This window comes from Drosophila yakuba, chromosome 3R (assembly GCF_016746365.2).
Source record: "Drosophila yakuba strain Tai18E2 chromosome 3R, Prin_Dyak_Tai18E2_2.1, whole genome shotgun sequence".
NCBI classification, from domain to species: domain Eukaryota; kingdom Metazoa; phylum Arthropoda; class Insecta; order Diptera; family Drosophilidae; genus Drosophila; species Drosophila yakuba.
Window position 1 is genome coordinate 13400218 of NC_052530.2, and position 24426 is coordinate 13424643.

The window sequence follows — 24426 nt, forward strand, 5'->3', positions numbered from 1 at the left end:
ACACACATTTTGCTGTCAAACGGGTTGAGAGTGGTTCTCATCGCGTCCCTTTTACGATTTGTTAACATTTCCTTGGCCCCGACTGCGTGCCTTTGCTTTTCTTCCAATGGCAATTGCCATAAAATTCCCATAATTGTCCAGTGCAGCGTAAAATTTGGCAACTGCCTTTCGAAGTGAGACAGGGAGGGGAGTCTGCAGAAGGGCCAAGAGGGAGAAAGGAAGTTGGGATAGGGGTGAAAAGATACCCGGGGTTTCCTAACAATTGTTCTGTCATAATTTGCTGACTGAACTGGCGCACGCATGTATTTGTTTAGCTAATTAGCATTAATTAGTCACTATTTTTGATGACTCGTATAATTGGCTGGGATCCTTGGTCTTCATGCAGTCAGTTTTCCTGGAGCTTGCTGCCGTTGTGGTAATCGATAAAAAGCGCCAACAACAAGCCAACTAACTACACACAATGTGGTGCCATCTACCACGCCTCCCCGCCCCATTCCACCGAAATCTCGGACATAGATGGCGCTGTGGTGCGCGCGTGTTAAGTATTCAAATCAGCCCCCAAAAACGGGCAGTAAGAGCGGTCGGTGAGTCAGAGAGCGTTTTTTTGTTCCTCGAAGAGCGTAGGCCTTCACACGTACACTGTGCGTGTGTGTCTCGCCCTCTGCGACCCCTGTGACTTGGAGCACCTGCTGAGCTCAGCGAATTCCAGAGCTAGAGCCAGAGCCAGTCCCCCTCCCCCTCCCAGTCCCAGTCGAAGTCGAAGTGCGATACCATCTCTGCCTCATCGAAGGGGCTAGTTGAAACAGTACTATTTCCCCCCAGCAACATTTAGAACTCTCTTCGGCTCCCCCACTCACACACACACACACACTCGCAGGCAGTCTGGGAGCCACACAGACGCTGTATACAGTGTACGTGTGCATAACGCGCCACAAGAGAGCCACAGCAGCTAACAGCAACTGCAGCAACCACCACCATCAGCGGCAGCATCGAATATTCATCGGCGCATGTGCGCGCTCTCTTGCGAGCCAGAGTCACACGGACGGGGAGGCGCACACACACACACGCTGGAGCGGGCTGGCGCCGCTGCGTTTAGTGCTTGTGTTGTGTGCGGGGCTGGCCTCTTGACTCTTAAGGCGAGACAGAGAAAGAGCGCTGCTTCTGCTTCTGCTTCTGCCTTTGGTTTGCTTTTGGTTCTGGTCTTGGTCTTGTGTTGTCGGTGTGCCTGTGCTGTGCTGTGCCAGCGATGTGCGATGTGGATATGTTGTCGCCGTGCGTTGCTGCTGTCAGTGTAGATTTGTGCTTCGCTCTGTTCGGTTGGAAGGCGCGCGGGCGTCCAGCAGCAACAGCAACAACAGCAACGACAACAACAGCCGAGGCAAGCGGCCCTGCAACTTCGTCGAGGACTGGGACTTGAGCTATTTCGTACTCGTACTCGCCGTCCATTCACATTCACATTCGGCTGGAAGTGTTCCGTTCGAGCGGTTCGAAAAATACAAGTTGAACTTTTTCGAAAAAATAAATTAAACGAATCGCTTTTGGAGTCGTGCTAAAATTTAAATCAAAAAGCTAAAATCGCAATCAAAACATCGAGTCGCCGGCGATGTGAGGAGGAGAAACAATAACATTTTTGTTAACTGTTGCAAACATTGCCTTTAATTGTTTGTTTTGGTCGTAAAATCAAATTTTATGACCAGCAACATAAAAAGCGAACACCAACAGCAGCAGCAGCAAAAACAACAACAACTGCAGGCCACACAAATAATAAACTATTAATGATAATTATAAAAGAGAGGAAAAAATTAAAAAAACGAATGCCAACCAAAAAAGAAAAGTGAAAAGAAAACTTTAACCGACAACGGGAAAATTGGAAAAGTTTTGGAAAATTGGAATGACCGAACGCAAACTGAAAACCGAAAACTGAAAACTGAAAAAGCCAATTTGAAAATACTGCGTGAGTTGCGGACGACCGCAAACACCCTGTGAAATCCAAGCTGATTCGATCCCCTGTGCAACAACAAAGTGACTCTCTTTGCCCGCTCTTTGGGCAGTGTGCGTGTGTGAGTAAGTCGGCGTGTGCGTGTGCCCGCTGACGGACGTCTGTGTGCGTGTGCGGTACGCAAGTAAAAGCCAAGGAACTCGAATAATAGTGGTCTGGATATAAAAAGTAAAGATATAAGAAATAAAGACGCAAAATAAAATAAGATTAAAACAATTAGGAGCGTGTCACTCAGAGGAGTGAGGAAAAAAGAAAAAGACAGAGAAAGGTCGGTGGGTCGAGGCGATCGACCCCACTGCACCGCCTTTACCCTCGCCGCCGCAGTTCGAGTGCAACGCGTCCAAGATAACCGTAAATATTCCACCCCTCCCCCAAACCCCAACCATCCCGCTGGCGTGCGCTCTCTACGACCCCCACGATGTCTCGGCAGTCGGGTCGCACGCCGCTGCCGGGGCGTGGTGGGGGCATCACACACACACCCACACCCACGTACCCACCGCCCCGCACCCGCATCCGCATCCCCAGGCGCATCCCTCCCTGCCCGTCATGCAGCAGCACCACCTGCAGCAGCAGCAACAGCAGCAACAACAGCAGCAGCAGCAGCAGGAGCAGCAGCATCTGCAGGAGCAGCAGCAGCATCTGCAGCAACTGCACCACCATGCGCACCACCACCTGCCTCAGCCTCTCCACACCACCAGCCATCACCACAGCGCGCATCCCCACCTGCAGCAGCAGCAGCAACAGCAACAGCAGCAGCAGCAACATGCAGTGGTCGCCTCCTCGCCCTCCTCGGTGCTCCAGCAACAGCAGTCAACTCCCACCACACATTCCACGCCCACGCATGCGGTCATGTACGAGGATCCTCCGCCTGTGCCACTTGTCGCCGTGCAGCAGCAACACCTCCCCGCTCCGCAGCAACAGCAGCAGCAGCTCCAACAGCAGCAGCAGCAACAACAGCTGGCGACAACACCGGTGGCCGGCGCCCTCAGTCCCGCCCAAACACCCACTGGACCCTCCGCCCAACAACAGCAACAGCAGCAGCAACATCTCACATCGCCCCACCACCAGCAACTGCCGCAGCAGCAACAAACCCCAAACAGCGTCGCCAGCGGCGCCTCCTCGAATCTCCAGCAGCAGCAGCAGCAACAGCAGAATGCTGCAGTTGCTCCTGGCCAGACGCAGATCGTTGCGCCGACCACGGCGAGTGTTTCTCCCTCCAGTGTTAGTTCGCAGAAGGAAGGTGAGGTCCCAGAATATTACTTTCCCTGGGGTTGAAAACCATGCAGCGTCCTTATTGGAACTCTATTGGGAATGGGCTTTCGAAAATCGTTGGGAAAATATTTTACAACAATAGTTTTTGAGGGTTTCTTCCCCTCAGCTGGGAACTGGAAAACTCTCAAATTAAAGTGGGGCATAAAATTGGGAGCGGGGCCGTTCCACTTGTTTTTTTTTCGCAATTGCAATAAGCGTTTCAGTCTTGTTGATTGCAGCACGCTTTTCAAGGCTGATAAGGGTTTTCTTGAACTCTCCAGGAATCGTCACGCATTTAATTTATTTACTCAACATATTTGCTTCCATTTTATCATTATCAATATAGTCTTTTATTATTTATTTAATTATTTTACTATTTTGTGGGTGCACTGAAAGTTCTTAAAACGGTATGTTCTTATTGTCTTCCTTTTAAAGTGCAGTAATATTACATAGAAACTTGTTCAAAGTATTTGGCCCAGATAGACAGATACATTAAATGAAATGTGATTTGAAAGGAAATCATTATAGTAACCATTTTGGTACCTTAATTTTTGACACGTGTCAAAAACACAAAGTATCGCCGAAGTTTGAATGCACCCTCATCTATGACAATGTTGCCAATGTCAAGCTAAGGGTTAAAGACACAATTGTCACGGCAAGTGATAAAATGCAAAAATGATGAAGGAGGTCGATTTAAGCAATCATAGACAGTCGTTAAAATTGGACCTACCAGCCTTAGAGCAATTACTAACAGTAGCAAATCTGCGCTTTCCGCTTGCTTCCAGACATCAATATGTCCATCCAATTAGCGCCACTGCATATACCCGCCATCCGGGCCGGTCCGGGATTCGAGACGGACACCTCGGCGGCGGTCAAGCGGCACACGGCACACTGGGCCTACAACGACGAGGGATTCAACCAGCACTACGGTTCCGGGTACTACGACCGCAAGCACATGTTCGCCTACCCCTACCCAGAAACGCAGTTTCCGGTTGGTGTAAGTATGGCTGCAGCTCCGCACCACCCTCCCCCACTCCTTGCAACTCGTAGGCAACTCAGTTCCAACCCGACCTCTTCTCTCCCCCGCAGCAGTACTGGGGCCCCAACTACCGCCCCGATCAGACCACCTCTGCCGCCGCGGCGGCGGCCTACATGAACGAGGCGGAGCGCCACGTGAGCGCCGCCGCCCGCCAGTCCGTCGAGGGCACATCGACGTCCAGCTACGAGCCGCCCACCTACTCCTCGCCGGGCGGACTGCGTGGCTATCCCAGCGAGAACTACTCCAGCTCAGGTGAGTCCAACACACATTGAGCGGTAATGAGGTTAGGCACACAGGAAACAATTTTACAACTCTTATTTGTTAACTAAAATTTGGCATAACGATTAAAAATATACTTAAAAATAGGTACTTTGTTTAATAACACATTTTTGATTGCAATATTCTAAAAAAATCTGTTTAAGAAACAGCTTTTAAATTCTGCCTCAATATCAATTAAAATTCATATTTATATAGGCGTTAATACAGTCAAATTTTACAGTCAAAGTGATAATTATTTGTAAATTGTTTTTATATTGGTGCAATTACTTTTATTTACACAAACCAAGATTGTTATATAAACAATCCTTAAATCTTAAGCATCTTACAATGTAAAGCTTAAGAGTATTCGATTTTTCCTATGTGCACTAGACTTTTTGTCGTCGTATCGGTTGAAATACCAAACTGCGAAACCGTCAAGTTTGTCGTTCAATTAGCGTAGTGCAAAACAGCCCATAAATCGATTCTCGCTATTTGGCTAGCGTTACGCCTTAATGTGGGTGCGAAAGTCATTGGAAGTGCATTCTATGGGGTTGCCTGTTTATGTTCGGTCTTATCACCGGAGTTCTTGAGCTGCCAGAGCAGTATCTGTCAAGTATTCGTACTTTCCCAGGCAGTCCCCATAGTAAAGACTCGTATGTCAGTGGAGCGACCTCGCCAGCCAATTTTAAAATTGGAACTAAGATCCTTTAGACACGATAAGTGAGTTTTAATCAGATAGAACTAACTGTTTACTGCTAGCAAGTCTAATTCAAAGAAATTGCATTGGATTCGAAAGGCTCTTAGGCTGAACTAGCATTTAAATACAAATAAATCCAGCTTATCACTTTATTTCAACATTAATTTAATTGCTTCATTTGGTCGGCCAATGAGCGGGAACGAATATATTCATTAAATGCTATCCACTCGAGTGTGAATATGGGCCTCGTGCCAATGCGGAGCTCCGCTCCCCGTACCGCACCAATTAAGGGGCCATAAATGCTGAATTGAATAATTTTGTATTACGCTTATTGCTAAACAATTTCCGTAATTGCTCTATAAACTTAACGATCTGATATTGCACCGAACACAGCTACAATAGCAGCGGACCACCCGCACTTGCGATAAATGAAGTAAACCATATAGCTTAACCCATTTTACTTGCTGGTATTTTCAGGAGCCTCTGGTGGATTGTCGGTGGGAGCGGTGGGCTCTTGCACGCCCAATCCCGGACTGCACGAGTGGACCGGTCAGGTGTCCGTCCGGAAAAAGCGCAAGCCGTACTCGAAGTTCCAGACCCTGGAGCTGGAGAAGGAGTTCCTTTTCAATGCGTATGTCTCCAAGCAAAAGCGCTGGGAATTGGCCAGAAATTTGCAGCTGACCGAGCGACAGGTGAGTTCATTAGTCCTCTGGTTAGAGCTTGTTCATCAAAAGGTGTTGCTTTCAGGTCAAGATATGGTTCCAGAATCGGCGCATGAAGAACAAGAAGAACTCACAGCGCCAGGCCAATCAGCAGAACAACAACAATAACTCGAGCAGCAACCACAACCACGCGCAGGCGACCCAGCAGCACCACAGCGGCCACCACCTGAACCTTAGCCTGAACATGGGTCACCATGCCGCCAAGATGCACCAGTGACCCTTGGACAACAGCAGCGCTGGCGCCATGGGCTTTGCCACCTACTAGCAGTTAGCCAATCCGAGTTCGGGTAACCCCAGCTCGAATCCCAACCCCATGTCCGATCCAAACCACCATCATCTAATCAAGAACGAGCTGGCCATGGACTTTCCATGCTAGTCCAGCGATAGGACTCCAGGATAGGCGACTCCAGCCAGGCCGAGTTCAGTCGGTTAAATGTACAAAACCCAGAGATCTCTAGCATGCGGGATAGGAATATGTGACCAGATAGAGGAGCAGGATAACGACGAGGACGAGGATGAGGATGAGCAGCTGCCCAGAAGTGCGCAGGCGTCGCTGATGTATGATGCGTCTTGTGTGACCAAGTGACGTTGATGGAGATGCAGTTTATTATTAAGCCAGTTCTACGGATCGCAGAGATCCAAAACCCAACACGATAATGCAGCTTAGTTCGGTAGTTGAATATAGATACGAGTAAGATGAAGAATAAGCAGCAGCAGCAGCAGTAGCAGTAGCAGATGCACTTGAAATTCGCAACTGTACGAAAATATATGTATGTACGTATTTCTCTCAACGCTCTCATTAGCCTAGGCGAGCACTATGAATTTTCCGAACTATAAATTATGAATATGAATATACTTAAACGTCAGTGAATATAACCCCGCATAAATTATGAATACACGCGTTCGAGTAGTAGATTTTACCATACCTATCCATGTAAGAGCCAGAAGGCGGCTGAGTTAGCCAGTGCAGCAGAGCAGCAAAACAGCAGAGCACATTTTAGACCCAGATAAATGTTCTTGAAACACACAAACAAATTGTTTAACAATTTTCGGACCCCTCACAGCCCCGCAAACAAGAAGACACACTCCGCAGTCTAGGATAAATTTTGTCGTGTAATGTTCGTCGTGTCGTGTCCTTTGATACCTTCTAAGTTCCTGTATATAAACTATAAGACATTGCGCTGATTTCCGGCCGAAGCAAGCACTCGATAACTAAATTACATCGGATATATATTTATATATATATGCGTACACGCAGAGATATTCAATATTTGTATAATATGAACTCGGATTCGATTTTAGCAAATGGTAATTGTAAGTTGCAAAAATTTCAATGAGTGTGTGCATGTTTACCCCATAGTTAAAGTCGCTTTCGAATTAAATTAACTCTAAAACCAAGGAAACGAAACACTTAACAAAACTACTCGTAAAGCTAAAGCAACAAAAACATAAAAGATACCACACTTTACAGAAGTAAGCGAGTGTGAAAACGATGGAGGGGAGATGTCGGGGAGATGTCGGTGAGGAGTAATTAGCATACCGTAACAGCTACTTACATATATAACATACACATAGTACATATAGTAATCGTACATATGCATACATATATTTTCATGTGTATCGACGCCGCTTGATCCTGATATTAAGTCTAAGTTTAGTTGTGTTGTGTAATTATCGATTTTGTTAATGTTTTGCCCCGAGCATTATATTATATTATGCTAACCTATACCTATACCTACACCTACACCTACACCTATGCCTATCATTACATGTGTATAATTAGCCTATACAACTTGATGAAGAAATGATTTCACCCACTGCTTTATTCATGTTCTTGTATTATTATTATTTCGAGCCCTCGATAAGTTGTAGTCTAAAGTCGGTTATGTTTATGATTATGTTCGATTATAGTTTGTTTAGTGAATTTTAATCTAGCGTTAGCAATTCTCTTTTTTAAAAAGTTAATTATTGTGAATAAAATACAACAAGTTGCAGAAGTGCAAAAATATACACACAATTCAAAATATCCCAACTACTTCGCGGTATTCTTCTTGCCGCCCCTTCCATTCAACACCAAACTTTTTTGGTATCCTTTGGTTTATCCACATCTTTTCCGTTTTTTCATCCATTTTTTCGGTAAGTACACCAAAGAGGAGGATGTTAACACATCGCAAGCGACCTCTCACCATCGAATTTATTCATAGACATCCAGATACTCGTACTCGTACAAAACGTAAAGCAAAATACGTATGTACTGCACTTACTCGTAGGCGATCAGCTCGTAATCGCCACTTCCTCAGACAAAAATAAAAATCTGATTCAGTACAGTTTCTGAATGGTTTCATTTCGATCTTTTTGGTTTCTTTCGTTGCGTTTCCTGATTTTTGTTACAGTATTTTTACACTGATATTGTAATACAGCGCTTAAATAAATTAAAACTAGAATTAATAGTCTTGTTTCGGCATATGTCTTAAGATTAAATAAATTATTATGTAACTGTGTTTTTCTGGACTTTACTTAATGATGAAGATCTATATCATAAACTATATCTGTGCTTCTTTGTAACGGAATAACGGTAGGTAATTTTATTGGGCATAAAATGTGATCTTTATTTCAAAAGCCATTGCACTTTTGCGACTCCGATTGCATTGCCCCCAACTGTTGCATTAATTGCATTCATTAACTATAAATTTAATGACAATGCACATTGAAAGACTGGGCTTGGTAAACTTTCGAAAGTTAGTAAAGATTTGTTGTTCAGTTAATGAGCATCATATATCACTTACAGACAATTTAATTGATTTTTTATGTTTATAAATTGTAGTTAAGAAACGTTGTATAATTTTTTAATGAGCTGCAAGGTGTTGTTTATTTTCTAATGGTTTGTTTAAAATTAATAAAATTAAACTAAAGCAATTGCTCCTGAAAATGAAGATTTCTAATATATGCAGAAGTATAGCTCATTAGAATTTAAATCTTTAAAAGGGTAAAGTTTTATCAGTACTAGTAGTAGCCGAATTTTTATTTTTATCGATATTTGGGTCAAATGTCGCTTTCATCTTTACTGACTGAAAATATTTTAATCGGAAAGGTATGCTAGATATGTTACCATCAATGAGCTTTTGAAACTTCACATTAAATTTGCTTTTCAAATAAGAGAGTCCTGCATTTAGGGAATATGAATTAGTTGTACTTAAGGGTTAAACCTTTCGATAAATAATTGACAACGAGCTATAAATGTATGTTTAGTATCAAAGCCAATTTTAATTAAATTTCAAATTAATGCAAATTGTAAATCGTTTGGGTGTGAGAGCAACTCATTATCCAAATGAAATATTTTCTCTGATAATTGCCTTCTCTGTGAGTCGTAAAAGCATGCCCGCCATCTAATGTTTGCTCAAGTGGTGTTCAACCCCTGCCAAGGGGTTGTCAAAACGAGAGCCCCGATAAGTGCACACACATAGATACACGGAGTATGTACCTTCTAGCGAACAGATGTATATACCTACATAAATTTAAATAAGTTTTTATCGATGCTGAGCTTAGAGGCTTCGGGGAGGAATGTACCATAAAATGCACCCTGCTATGTAAACACTGCCATTTCCCTCTCTGAGCGTTCGCTGATTCTGGGATAAAGTGCCTCGGTTCAGTTCGGTCCCATGCGTTTTTTATGTTATGTACAAGGGGACGCTTTTACCCATCGAACAGCTTTCGGTGGGTTGAGTTCGGTTGATTTCGGTTGAGTTTGGGTGGAATTGGGGATGCGTTCGGTGGGTGGTTGCGTCCAATGTAACGACCCACCTCCGGCAACCAAATTGTAGTTTTATTAGTGTGAGAATTTTAAAATGAATCGATTGAACTGCTCTGGATTTGGGGTGTGTATCTACTACTGCGCACAAAAATGGACAGATGGGAAAAGAAAAGGTCCTTCGCCGAAATCACAAGCGGTGAAAATGCGTTTAAAATGAACCTGGATATGCGAAATTAAAGTTAAAGTTGTATAAAAAATAGGATGTTGTTGTTTAAAGTAAAGAATAAAAGCGTTAATTTGCTAAAAATAAGAACTTAATATGCTCCATCTGTGGAAGAAGAGGTACAATATTTCGATAAGCCCATAGTATAAAAACTTTGAGTCAGGGCTTTTTTTAAACGTAAAATTATAATGAATAACAGTTCTAAATAGTTGCTCAGTAATTAGTATATACGATTATATCCTTTCGAAGTATCTAGAATAAATTTCTCTCAATATGAATAATTTAAAAAAAATTGGTTTTTTTATGTAAGGTTTATTTAGACAGCTAACGAAGCCATTTAGCAAACTCTCAAAAAATACTATTTTTATATATCTTACAAAATAGTGTCCTTAAATTCCGATATTTACATAAAGCTAGCTTCAAGCCGAAGCTTATATAGCCCTGAATTAATTATATGTTTAAAAAATTACAGAGTATAACAATAAAAAGAAAGCAATTTATTATCAAAATCAAAGAAGAATGATTTCGTTTCTTTTACCTTTAATTTACTTTTCAATTATAGCCAGCTATATAAAGTCGTCGATTGTAGATGAAATTAAAATCAAAATAATACATTTTGATGTATTTTGTATGTTCAATAACCACGAAACTTTCTTAGCTACTTATTTTAAACTATTCCTATGGCAGCTGTATGATAAAGTTCCCCGATTGGGATCGAATTAAACGTACATATACATATATTGTATAACGGATTAGAAAACTTTATGATAAAAAACTACAAAGGACCATTCTTGTCATTTGTTTTTCAATTACTCTCTATGGCAGTAGAATGATAAAATGTTCTTACTCGCCCCGTTCCAACTAATAAACTAAGTTAAAAAAAATATATTATATATTATATGGTCGCCAATTTGAAAACTTAACTTATTTTGGACAATCTACTGACATATTTATTAACCTACCTACTACCTACTAACCTTCATTAACCTACTATTAAAAAGAATTTTAAATTATTATAAAATTGAGACCCGTGAATATTCCTTAACAATAAGAAATTTATATACAATATATTTTTGTTTTAACGTTTTGTAGTAAAAACTATTCGTTTGGTAAGTTATATATTCGTTTTACAGTTTATTAAAACTATTTTGTATTTGTTAGCCAATTGTCATTATTTGCAAATTTCATGACAAGCTTAATAAATCTGCTCAGCGTTGCCAACAGTATTGCTTTTTTGAAGATATTACTCTTCCAAAAAACTTGCAAACTTCAAATACTTCTAAGTTGGATTGGATCTGCTGTTGGTTAAAACACCTTTTACCCGAGGGATCCATGTCGAATTCGCGGCATATGCGGGGTAATGGTAAAAAGTTGTCTCAAAGTGCCCGAGGATGGCTGAAAATATGTACCTAATTCAATACGATTCGATCTGGTAATCAAAAGATAAGCGCCCGGACGAACCCCATTTGGGATTCAGAGGCCATTGGGGGTTGAAGAAGTCAGATGAGCAGAATGCCGAAGGAATAACAATCAAATGATTAGAGTCCGCAACAACCACCGTGGTGGGAAAGTGGAATTCAAAATTGACTCGTCGATGTCGTCAGCCTCAAAACGTCTGGCTCAAAACTCGGTCTATGTTTAGTTTCGGATTCACATTCACATTCAGATTCAGATTCAGTTTTCGGGTTGAGCGACGGAACGGGCCTGGGACTTGTTTCGCACATAAAGATACAAATGTATCTGCGCCAGACAGCAAATGGCGTATATAAAATGATTGGACATGAGTCGGTGTAGTAAGTATGTACCAGAGTGTGTGTATGTGTCGAGTTCTCGGGTGGTTGTTTTCGCCGAGCGTATGTCAGTGGAGCGAGTGAGACGGGGCTACTGCAGCCGAAAGAGAGGAAAGATACACGCGCGTTTTATGACCCACCGCGTTGCCTTTTGCCGCCGCTTCTCTTGGCGTTTCATCTTTTGGCATTGGGTCTTCGCTCGGCATTCTCATTCTCATTTCCTTGGCGTTCTCGCAAGTGTTGCCATCGTGGCAGCGCTGCCCGGGTTTACGACCTTCTGGTCGGCGTTCTTGTTCTTTCCATCCCACTTCTGCCCTTCTGGGGTCTCTGTCTCTCGATGCTCGATTCTCAGTTCTCGATTCTCAGTTGCGAGTTCTCTGTTTTTGTGCCATGCTCACCTCGCATCCTCAGAGCCTCGCAACCTCACAACCTCGCCGGCATCTCCTCGACAACCACCTCGGTATATCTGTATCTATGTATCTATATATCTGTATCTGCGTCGACTGCGCTGCAACCGAAACGAACGGAACGAACCCAAGCGCGCCTTGTGTCAAAGTGAACAGCAAATATTATTTTTTGGACACTTTGCCATCAGGTCGCCGTCGCGTCGCCCGGAGCTCAAACGACGACTACTTGCTGCCACTCGTCCTGCTCCCCGTTCGTTGGGCATTGTCCTGCGGAGCTCCTGGAGTTCCTGGACTCGCATTCGAAGTCTGACTGTGGGTCCCGGAGCCACGGCCTTTGTCATCGGCGGCAGCGGCGTTGCACCAATTGTGCACCAATCCGACAACAAAAGCCAAATACGCTGCAGAAGGGAACCCAAAAGTATGCGAGAAGTATACCCAAAGTATATAAAGAAAATGAAAGAAGTGGCTGTAAATCAAAAAGAGCCGGTTCGGCATCGTTTGTTGCCAAAAATACCAAATTTAATTATAATAATGACAAAGAACAAGCCAAGCAGTTTGACCCCGCGTCCGCATCCACATCCGCATTCAAATTCGCATCCGCGCGCGTTCGGTTGGCCAATTGTGAATGTGGATTACAATTTCGCGTGTGCGAGCTGAGAAAAAAATGGATATGGATATGAAAACCCGGGCAAAATGTATTCACCAGCATTTCCGCCTTGCGGTTTGGCAGCTGAAGGGACAGTGGTTCAGCTTTTGGACCGGCTCCCTTGAGTTGGCGGGGCGTGACTTCAATTAAAGTGATTTGTGGCCTCCGCTTCTGACACACGAGACGTAAATAGCGGCCCTGAATTATGGTGCTGCTAAAATATGTATACTAGAGCATAGTCCTCGGCCCACCGGAGGAACAGAAACCGCCTTGAAGTTTGCTAATTGAACAGCTCCTTACTTATTGCCTCTCTGGTGAGTGAAACTAACTAACATTCTATTTAACCTACACATTGTGTTTCAAAATTGCTTAGGCTATCTCAGAGATGTAGTAGTAAACTTCATTTGTAATTTCTCATTTCGAGATTGCAATGAGAACAAGATAGGAAGCTAGCTTCGGCCAGCCGAAGTCTATATACCCTAGCAATAATTAACTTATAGGAACACCTAATACCAAAAACAGAACTGAAAACCATTTTATTATTAAAGAAAACGAAACTAAAATTTAATTTCTTTTGTTTTCAATTTATGTTTCGAGCATGGCGGATTTTAATCGAATCAAGCCCGGAATTAAATGTTGTCAAAAAACTGTTGAATACTGAATTAAATGTTGTCAAAAAACTGTTGTATACTGAACACTTTATTATTGATAACAGCGATTGTTCAGTTGTGATATCATTAAAGTTAATATAGATGTCCCATTACTTTTATTGAATTAGGAAATAAAGTTTTTAAATTTGGAAAAATTATTTTTAAAACATTCAATGTTTAATCAGGGCTTTTAATAAGTGTCAAATCCACCGTGATGTCCAATTAGCCATTCTTTTTTATTTCTTATCAGGCTCGGCAGTGAAAATGCATTAATTTTTGTTCCAGAAATATTAAAAAACGTTACCATATCGTATTAATTAATTTGTTAAGTGTCGCCTTTGTCACCTTCCTCCCAATTCGTTTTTGGGTTGGAAGAAATCACTATTTCGTGTTTCTCCAGAAAGGACGCCCGCTCGAATGAATATATTACTGACGGTTTTCGGAAGGGAAGCATTTGTGTGACTGACAGGTAAAATCGGGTTAAAGGGTTCTATAACTCGACGGAATGATTTATGGAAGTGCGAAAAGAGGCCCGCGGCGAGGGTGATGCAAAATGCGGCCAAGATCGACAGGACTTGCCAGGATTATGCTGATGACAATCCGGCACAGGGGCCTGTAGACATTGTTTGAAGCAGAAGTAGAAATTTCTTGACCCGGGGAAAGCGTGAAGGCGGACCATTTATGACCACATCATAAACAGTTTACAGCAGCTCGGACCTCAAAATATTTTGGTCCGAACAATGGGCAGTTCGAGACCGTGGATAATTCCCGGTCGGAGATCGAACAAAAGGGTTTGGAGAAACTAGAGCAACTCGGCTGGAGTTGGGCGATGATGTAACTGCAACATATGGCACTTCCTGCTCTTCGAATCGAAGGTCCAATGAATACATAAAGCCCGTAATTGATGACGTGTGGAATGCTGTTCTGTCACAATTTAATTGGCCCCTTTTGCTCGAACGGTGCTTCCCCCGTTCCATCCACCCACGAAAAGCGCGTGCTGAGACCCCTTCGGCAAATGGCGACGAAAATTAATGGGAATATGTTTCAGAAGAACATAAATGGAAAGACATGTGTACGGTACGCATGGGGGCAATCGTGTCACCACCGCCTACACTCATTAAATTCGAAGGGCCCCGGGCATCCAGGGATGTGGGTTGGGTTTCGGTTCGTATCGGTTTAAGGGTTTGGTTTCCGGGGACATCTTTCTTATCAGTTGCGCGGAACAGGCGGCCCAAAAATAATGTAATTTATTCCGACACTTTCATAAAAGAGAGAGGCCAAAACTCTCGGCAACAAAGCAAGACATTATCGCCGCATAATTAATGCCACATGTTGCAATGCGCTGCAGCGAGACAATAAAACGCCAGTCGGTCGCTCCTTTTTTCCCGGAGCTGGAGCGGGAGCCCCAGTGCTGGAGTCCCGAAGTTGGGACCGCGGCACCCATGAGATATCATAAAGCCATTCCGCTTTTAATTGCCTGCCTAGTCTGTAGACATTTCCATATTGAGCGCCTCAGCTCATTTGCATAAATTTATCCGAACGAAAATCAGCGACGGAAAAGCCTGAAAATCCTGTCCTTACCAGTTCCCTCCTTCCATCACTTTTCTCCGTCCGCTTTCGCCACCATTTTCGCCGGCACTGCGCATGCGCCGCTCTGCCATCAGAGGCCATTATAAAATGGGCGGAGCCAAGAGCCGTTAGCTCACCACGGGCTCACCGAGCCGTGGTGAGTTTCGAAACCGACCCTTGAGGTGGAAAGGAGACAGACTGAGCGGGGAATTGAATAGAAGACTTAGATATCGGATGTTCATGACAGTTCCTGGTAGATCCAGTGCCCGCATGTCTTTTTAATCTTAATTTTTTTCCTTTTATAACTTTAAATGCTTTGCTAGAAATCGTGTTCTGAAAATAACTGAAAACTCCTCTTGCATTTTAACTCAGCTACAAGTACTTCATGTGAAATTAAGGTTGTTGGGAAACAGTGTGCGGTATTTGTTTCAAATCCTGTTTTCATTGCATATATAAATTTGCGTCGGCAAACTTAAAACAAAACTTACAAACGGGACACAGAATTAAAAAGGCACAAAATCAATACAGAACCTACATAGTTCTTTACTTTTGTTAATTGATATTGAATGTTTGATATTCGTACCCAACAAAAAATTAGAATAATTTTAAAGCAGAATTTTAATTGCTATGTATACCTGTGCCAGAGTTACTATTTTGTTTTAAAGAAAACGTGTAGAATTAAACATTTTACAAAAGCTTTTATTTTTTGTAAAAGTGTAAATATTCTGTAAATCATCTACTTAAGAACATTTACAATAAATGCAAATTAATCTTGCCGAGCCCGTTGCCTTGTCTCTGGCTAGGTTAGACACTCTTTGCTGTTTATTAATCTTATTATTTTGGTTGGTATTTGATTATGTAAGCTCTGTAATCTGATGATAAATCTGATTTATTTGGAAGGAATAATTAATCATTTCGTTTTTATACACGTTCCTTGTAGATTAAAAGGGTATCCTAGATTCGTTAAAAAAATTCTGTAACCGTAAAAGTATGCCAAAAATTCTAAAAGATCTCACTTGAACTCTCACTTTCTGAGTTACAGTTATTTAATAATCCAGCACCTAGACTAAATCGTTCTATTTTATTAATACAAAATATTTAATACTGAATAAAAACTTAAAAAGTAGGGTAATTTTATTGAAAGTCTATGCATTAGATGGTCAAATAAAAATATGTGGACTACAAATGTCGAAACGACGAAACAATCTTAATTGTTTATATTTACGTGGCTGTAATAATATTATAAAAGACGTAAAGTAAATATTTTAATTTTTTCAAATTTAAGTCTGGTGTCTCCAATTTAATTTTTGTGTGTGGGATGCCAATCGGTTATCGAATATTTTCTACGCGGCATTGATACACGAGTCCGCCGTCGGTAAGCGACATCTAGTGTTGGTGCTACGCTGTCTAGTTCCCAGTTGCCAAGGCCAGATGGCGCTGCAAGGCGGGACTTTGGGAATTTGAAGTACTCTTTCTCTCTTCTCACCTAAAAACAGAGATTGGATCTCTTTGCTTGCTCACCAACACAAGTGCCTTTTACAGCTTGCCGCTGTGTGAGTGAGTCTGATTTGAATGTGTTTGTGCTGGTTGGCGTTGACGTCGATTTTGGATTGCTGCTTTCTGAGCAGAAAAATGCTGTAGAAAACATTCCAAAACAGTACTCAAAGTATTGAAGAAAATTCCCTCCAATATCCAGACCAACCAGAATCGGGAATGAGGTTCCATCTTATTCCGTAAAGAGCTCACATAGATTTCATCTGATCCTTTAAACTATTTCTCATTCCGAACAAGATAATTTATGGAACCTATGTATGTCAAGCTCACATCCATTTCACCCATTTTACAAATAAAAATTGGCTGCTATCGCTTGTTTTTCCAATAGATTTATGGCCCACATAAAAAGTTGAATGGGGAAAACTGAACACAGGAAAAGCGAACACGTGTGCCAAACTATCAAAGAACTAGAAATTTTTGACGGGGAATATAAATTTGAAATTAGATATTAATTAAACAAATTGTCAGCCGTCGAAGTCGGAACACAAAACTATAATTTATATGCCAAAGACTCTGATATTACACTCGAGTGAGTTATCAGGAAGAGGTTCGATGGAAAAGTCAAGTAGCCGATAAATTTGGATGGCAACGGGTCTGGAATTCTAAAACAAACCAGAAATCAAAACCTCAACTGATTACAAATTGAAATTCCCGGTTCAAGTGCCGCACTTGTCCAAGAATCTTTATGGATTCCGCCGTAGGAATGGGGAATTCAAAAATAGAAAACCGAGGCCATGATGCGTGTTTTCCAATATCAAAACTTGTTTGACAAATGGCTTCTCTCAATTGCCGATTGCTCAAGTGCACTCTGTTATGGGAAGGACCCTCGTCAGTGGACATAATTCGCTTGTCAAATCCATAGAGGGGAAGTCGTAAATTCTTAAGTTAATCATATTCGATGAGTTCGAGTACCCATCTGCACTTTAATATATTTTACTTTATTCTTATTATTTGCCACACGCATTGTGATTCCATCTTCTTTAAATGCCAAATCCAGGTGTTACGGCTTTCCGCTCTCTATCTGATCATCACACACGGTTTTCATTAATTAAGACACTGTGAAATCAATAAAATTAAGAATTCATTTAGTTAAAACAAGAGGTTTTGCCACAGTGGAATAGACAAAGAAATGACAGAGTTAGCTTGCTAAACCATTATGAGAGTTCTGCTGTTCAAATTTACATTTCTATACTGTTACTTATTTAGATGTTATGTTGTTTAAATGTTTAGAAATTCGAAGTTTAGAAAAATAATATGTTTATTTAAATGCTATTAAGAGCTGAAACCTTAAACAATAAAAAACAGCTGTAATATGCTTTTCACTAACCATCCCTAGTAAAACCCATCTTGCAAATTGAACCATGTAATTTGTGGACCACCAGGGGCGATATTTGCTCGAACAAATTTGAGATTTCATCCACAGTGCTCCGGACTTGTTTTCTCGTTCGGAGCCAATGAAAAACTTGTTTGAGCCATAAATTCGCGTTGATTTACGCGCTTTATCATCACGAGTTGAATGGCAGCAGAATGATATTATATTTTTTTTACATATTATTGAAATCGCCGAATGGTGGCATGTTGCTCCATTTGCAATACGATCCGATCCGCTGGCTCCGCGTTCCCTTCTCTAGCCGCTGGTAATCAAGTTTTATCGCCTGCTCTCGATGATGGTCCTTGGGCCTGGACTCTCATCCTCCGCTGGAAATCTGTGATTCGCATTATGTGACTGCTGACCTGAAACCCATTAAGTGCCCCACATCAGAAGGCGACCATTATTAGAGTGCTTTCAACCTAATAACACCAATAAAAGCAGTGCCAAACTACGCGACCCCCCTTCTGATCTTGAACCCCCGAGCAAGTGGAGCGCATGAGACACTGTAAACGACTTTTTGCGCAAAAATTATATGCCAGCGATGGCTGGCGCCCGACGAATATGATTTTATTGTTGGTGTACTCGCTCGACGGGCGGCCATTGCCACGCCCCATTCCACTTCATTACAATTCATTTTGCAAATGTAAAAAGCGCAGAGCAAAACACATCGCCTTCGAGCAGTGGGAGGAAGAACCATCCTCAAAGTGGTTCTAGCGATGCACAGAAAAGAAAAATAGTATATCCTACAACCTAAATATTTATATTTTCTATCATGATAAAGGCAGATTGATATATTCAGCATAGGTATTTATTTTGTATTGAATAATTATTTGTGTATAATTAAACAAGTTTAGCTTGTAAATACAAGCAGTGTCTTTTGTATTTTCACAAAAATAATGTATGTTTTGGACATATAGAAATTTTCTCCGTGTTTGGGGCATGCCTCAAGTAGAGCTAGATGTGGCGCCGCGCCCACTTAGCAGCAAGCCTCCACGAATAGTGCGCTTCGAATTGCCCCCGACCGCTGGGCAAAGTATGGCCAAAGTAAGGCAAATGGCATGAAATGGCCTTTTTCCATTATCCAAATGGAAAACTTACACAAACAGCCAAGAAAATGGTGTCTGCCGAGCGGCGAAAGGAAAGTCAGAGCAAAACTACTCGTGCGCGTCATTTCCATTGCTTTATCAGCCTGAAAATTCGCAACAAAAATAAAACAATCCACCAAATAGAGAGCAGGGAAAACTCATATCGGGCCGCAGGCAGTAGTAAAAGCCAAGGAGTCCCCTCGCTTTCCATTTGTGTCTCCATGGGAAAAGTGCTCCAATTAGGGTTCACTTTCGTTCAATCTATCTGCGTTATTATTGGGACTGGGGCAGGTAGCTAATAAACTAATTCAAGGGAAACATAAGTTGTTATTCGTACAAATAATCATTTCATGTTAGTTCGTTTTTAGATCAAATTAACAATAACACGTTCACGCAGCCAAAAAATTTAATATTTGAGCCTTTGCTAGACTTATTTACTTTCTTAAACATAAACCTAAAGAATCAGCTTGTACAAGACAGGTGTACAATTATTTAAATATTTATATACATACATACTAATGGCCGTAATGCGAAATAGGGGTATTATTCACAAATATTTAAAACATTTAAAATCTAAACGACTGGCTTTTCAACACAAGTGAACATAACGAAGTAATATTTCCTAACTTCTTGACATTGGTTTTTACAAACGTCTCAGACATTTTACTCGACTCGCCAACCTTCTGAGCAATTAGCTGGCCGTTTGCTGAGCCGAATCACAGAATCGCTGACCCAATTAGGGCAAGGGCGAAAAGAAAGAAATAAAGAGTGGCGGGCAAACAGAAACAGAGCAGAAGGCTTAAAAGGAAAACGCACATTAAAAGGCGACAACAGTAAAAAGGCAAATAAAAGAAATGAAATGAGAAGAAAAGAAAAGAAAACAAAATAAAATAAAAGTAAAGAAAGTGAATGTGTCTCGAAATGGGTGAGAAAAAACCGCTCTTACCCGCCAGCCTACTGGCTCAAGGTCGCCTGGACAATAATGATGATTTAATGGCATCATAAATAAATTTATGGCTTCAAACACAAACCGAACGAACAGCAAACGAACCGAGCCAAAAGTGGGTGATCAGCGATCGTAGTGGCTGAAAGCGATCTGCAAACAAATCGTGGGCCAAGTGGCCCGGCCTTTAAGGCGTTAGCAGGATATGGCCACGTAACATACGCAGTTTATGGCCAATACACACAAAGGACGCATGGCAATTCCAGCTCGGCCCTGGAATGAAATTCAAAGTTTATCTGGCAGAACTTGTTAATTCCAAAATGGCATTAACAAACATGTTGACAGCATCCTCCACTGCCATGTGTGTGCGTGTATCTTTATGGGTCCCCCGTATATCTGTGTGGCTTCGAAAGAACGAGTGTTTGCGTTCCGTGGGGTGCTGCTATAACCCCTTTTAACCCCATAGGACTCGGTACTGCTGACGGGGCAACGACAACTTGGGGAGGTCGCTGTGCAAACAGAGATTAGATAAACAATGGAATCAGCAAAAAATGCCACCCGCCTCCCATGGAGGAATGAGTTCGCATTCCGGAGGGGCGTGGCCCAGAACAGAAAGTGCGGAGCAGAGCGACGACTTAATTAAATCGAGTGGTGACGTCCGGGGGCCACAGGGCGGAGCCTTAATCGCCGTCATTAAAAAAATATTGTCAGGTGCTGGAACAAAAAGCTGCATGAGCACCTGCTGCAGCAACAGCCCGATACCTTCGAAATACCTTGACTTTGCGACAGGAGCAAAAACAGCAACAGCAGCAGGAGCCGGCAATGAATATTAAACGAGCTTTGAGCTCACTTTAAGCATTCGCCATTGGCAGTTTGAGTGTTACGAAATTAACTGAAATCGCACAATGGGTGCTGATTGAATAATCAGAGTCTAGATGGTAAAATCCGCTGAAGTATTGAGTATACATAAGTCAGAGTGGGTGCATTTTCTTCAATGAATTTCGAAATGGTAGATAAATAATACACAAAATTGTTTCTTCATTTATTTCAATAATATTAAATATGTAAAAATGACTACTATACAGCTACATATATAATCAAAGATGTGCGTAAGTTCTACATTTTGCACAAAATGCTGCTTATTTTGAAAGTGCAGTGACAGCTTACCTAAAAGATTGTTTCAACATTATGTGCTGCCCATGGATACCTTTGTCATCCAATTCCTCCCATTGTCTGACTCCTGACTTCTGAATGGCTATAAACGTTTTCTTTTATTTCCTCCGCGTTGTCATGTAATCGCCTGCATATGCGACGAGGCACGGGTGAAAAATATGAAATTGGAAGGGGTACCAGGGGGGCGGGGATCGGGGAGCGGGACAGGACGCACCATTCCAGGGGCTTTCACCTGCGGAGTCAGCGGTTGGCCAAATCCCACACACATGCAGGTTGAGTTGCAGGGTATATGCTACCAAAACAGAAACTTTGTTAGAGGCCGTCGCAGCGGCGTTTACGACTTATTAAGTTGGATAAACGTTTACGATATGAAAATGAGTAGAAATCTTGTGTGGTTAATTAAAAAAGCAGCCGCAGAGTCAGCCACCCACATTCCCACACCCCTCTCCAATCCTTGTGATACAAGAAGCGCTGTGAAATGTAACACAAGCCGCAATCCACGAGCCAAGCTGCAGAAATTTATGTGGCACGAGTTTCGGCCTTGTTAATTGTTTTATGATGCCCCCATAAATCCGTGCCCCGGCATCCGACAGCCGGAGTCCCGTGTTCCGTGTTCCGTATGCCGTACTCCCCGTTTTCACCTACGCAACAGCATACGTCGAGCTGCTCGTAAATTACACACGGGACAGGCATTAAGGCAAATAGGCAAATGCGCCCGTTCAGCATCATTCGGCGGCTTTGGCCCTGCTCCCCAAAAAACTAAAAAACAGATCCGTCCAAATCCTGCGTCAATCGTCGCCCCCTCCGCAGGCAGCCCGCTTACATAAACTAGTCGAAAAGATAGATGTAGCTCCACATCAGCTCCAGCCACGCCCAAGGAGCCACCGCACTGTGCATGCGTTGTGGCGGCCGACGGATGTGTATCTGTGTATCTGTCAGATACTGTGGCTCCGACGGCAATGGCAACGCACGGCAGCCATGGAAAACGGAACGATGAGGGGAGGGGAGGGGTAAGGGAACAGGGTCGGCCATCGAGATGCGACCAAGAACGAGAAACCACCACCACCGAATGCTGCTCTACTTTTAGCCACATACAGCGACTACGTGCGGCAGGGAGTTTCCACAAGGGGTGAGTTTTCACAACTGACGAATGTGCACTGAAAAATAACAGAAGCACACATTATACGCACCGTCTTAGGAAAGTAAACTGTTTCATTCCTTCATTAATTTTAATATAAATTAATAATTATGAAATAAAGTACAAAAATAGGCATATTGTTTATTGTTTAATACATACATATTAATTCAATAATATTTTTATGAAGTCATCAGTATTTTTTTTTTTTTATTTTTTAGGGAAGAAAGGCCATTTAGTTCTCGTTGACTCTGAAAATGTAATCTATACAAATATTTTTTTAGTGTACAACATGGAAGTAGTGTTTTACTGCAATAAAAAAATTAAGTATGGGGGCCAGCAGTTATTGAATATTGCCTTCCTACGATAATATCATAAAAGTTGTGTGGTTTTAAATTAATTGGTAAATACATTTTATTTCTGTTTAATGGTCTAATGAAATGTCAAGTCACACCTTCAGTGTTTTTCATACATTTTAATAAGCTATTACTCAAAATCTGAAATTAAGCATTCACAACAGGAAATAAAGATTTTACGATAAGGAATGATATTTTGGAATGGGCTTAATTTTTGGAAATTAAGCAAGTTTCACTTGCTTTTAAAAGAATTTATTTATATCGTCGTATTAAAGTCAAGTTGTTCGTTTCCCTTATTCACGAATTCTGAACGTTTTCATTCTGAAATTTCTGGGGAAATTACTTGCGGTTAATAAACTCGCACTTTTAGTTAGGCCGGAAACTTTTCCCATTCAACTTTTTGCCAGCATCCCGCTGCCCCGAAATGGTCCATTTTTTATTAACTGCTGATGGAAGCCACAATACAGCCAGCATCCGACTAGCGAACTAACCTGAAAGACGAATATTTTGCCTTTTGGGTCTTACATTAACGCCAGTTTTTTGGGTTTTGGCGGGATCTTCTTTCATTTGCGTGGTTCTGCTCTGTTTTGGTAGTGGCGTCGGCTGTGTTGCTATGAATCTTTAATGAAATTGGCAAGGCACAAGTTTCGGCTTGTTATTTGATGGCTAAAAGTAATACTCTGCCGTACATGGGCATTGATTTCCATTTTTGCTTTTATTTGAGTATAGAAAATTTTATTTTCATTGCGAATACATATTTCAAAAAGTTTTTCCTAATGAAAAATAAAAATTCAAAATAATGTTATGGTTTTATTTAAGCAGAAGTATATGATTCAAGCTACAAGAGTAAATTATTTTATTCATAATTTTCCTAAATGATCCATTTAGTTTTCTTCAAGATTATAATCTCGTTTCACCATTGTAGAGTATCCAAACTTCACCACTCTCATCAGTATTCTCCGATTACAATTTCGTCGACTCACCATTTAGAGGGTTTTTTTGTTGTGCCTGGAGGGCCTTGATTTGGGTTCCAGTCATCCGAGGAGGACGCTGTGTGTGGCTCTTTCTTTTAGATTTGTTGTTTTAAAAAGTTTTTCTTGTAGCTAAAAATTTTGATGAGCCGTGTTATCAACAGCAACTTTTTGTGGACTTCGGCGCGGGCTAAATGATTTTGTTGTTCTGCCCCTCTGGCCAACGTTGTGGTTATTTATTTATATATTTTAAGGAAGGGTGCTCGGGTCTAGAAAAGAATGTTCAATTTGGGTCTGACGCACGCCGAGTGGGAATATTATCCGGGCTTAATGAGATTACCTGCCGGCTGTAAATTTTTTGAATACATAATTTTTGCGTTCGCACCTTTTGGCCTTCCTTCGTCATTGGTTTTCCGAACGTAACTTTACAGTTTTCGCCACGACATTTCAATTAAGTTCGCCCGCCCCCGAATGCAGGGAGTATAAAATCCGGAGCCAAATTTGCTCACGTCGCAGCTTCTGCAGAGTTTTATGCTCGCCTCTGATTCCCGAATAGGATTGCTCTGGTCCGCTGGTGCTTGGTTGCTGGTCTGCGATGCATATCACATCTAATCTTGCATCTAATAAGCATTTTCAATCAACTTTTATGCTGCGCTGTAAAACGTAATCGACCTCACCGTCACGCCCCCTCTCGAATTTTTTCCCAGTAGTTCATGCAAGCCCTGCACGCATACTAACGTACGTTATGTACGTCGTACAATAACTTAATCCGTAAATTTTATTTTTAAAATCCCTAAAACCGCTCCCGGGATTTATCCTGCGATGGCGGAGCGAT

The 24426-nt window shown here is 41.9% G+C and overlaps 2 protein-coding genes across 3 annotated transcripts in view; both read left to right on the forward strand.

The window, feature by feature from the left end:
* Positions 1 to 3: 3 nt before the first annotated feature.
* On the forward strand, positions 4 to 8001 carry LOC6536687 (homeobox protein abdominal-B). 2 transcript variants are annotated; one of them, XM_002097224.3, is made up of 5 exons: positions 4 to 3239; positions 4036 to 4247; positions 4340 to 4541; positions 5722 to 5936; positions 5992 to 8001. In XM_002097224.3, the coding sequence occupies exons 1-5, from the start codon at positions 2546 to 2548 to the stop codon at positions 6181 to 6183; spliced, it is 1515 nt and encodes a 504-aa protein (XP_002097260.3). In that variant the 5' UTR covers positions 4 to 2545; the 3' UTR covers positions 6184 to 8001. The 2 variants fall into 2 exon arrangements, with proteins under 2 accessions (XP_002097260.3, XP_039231493.1); XM_039375559.1 differs by having other exon boundaries at positions 6 to 3239; positions 4343 to 4541.
* A 3956-nt stretch (positions 8002 to 11957) lies between these two features.
* The window catches only part of LOC6536689, a 68788-nt gene continuing 56319 nt past the window's right edge, over positions 11958 to 24426 (forward strand). Inside the window, exon 1 of the mRNA XM_039375169.1 lies at positions 11958 to 13097. The gene's annotated coding sequence lies outside the window, so the exon portion shown is untranslated. The remainder of the gene's footprint in view (positions 13098 to 24426) is intronic.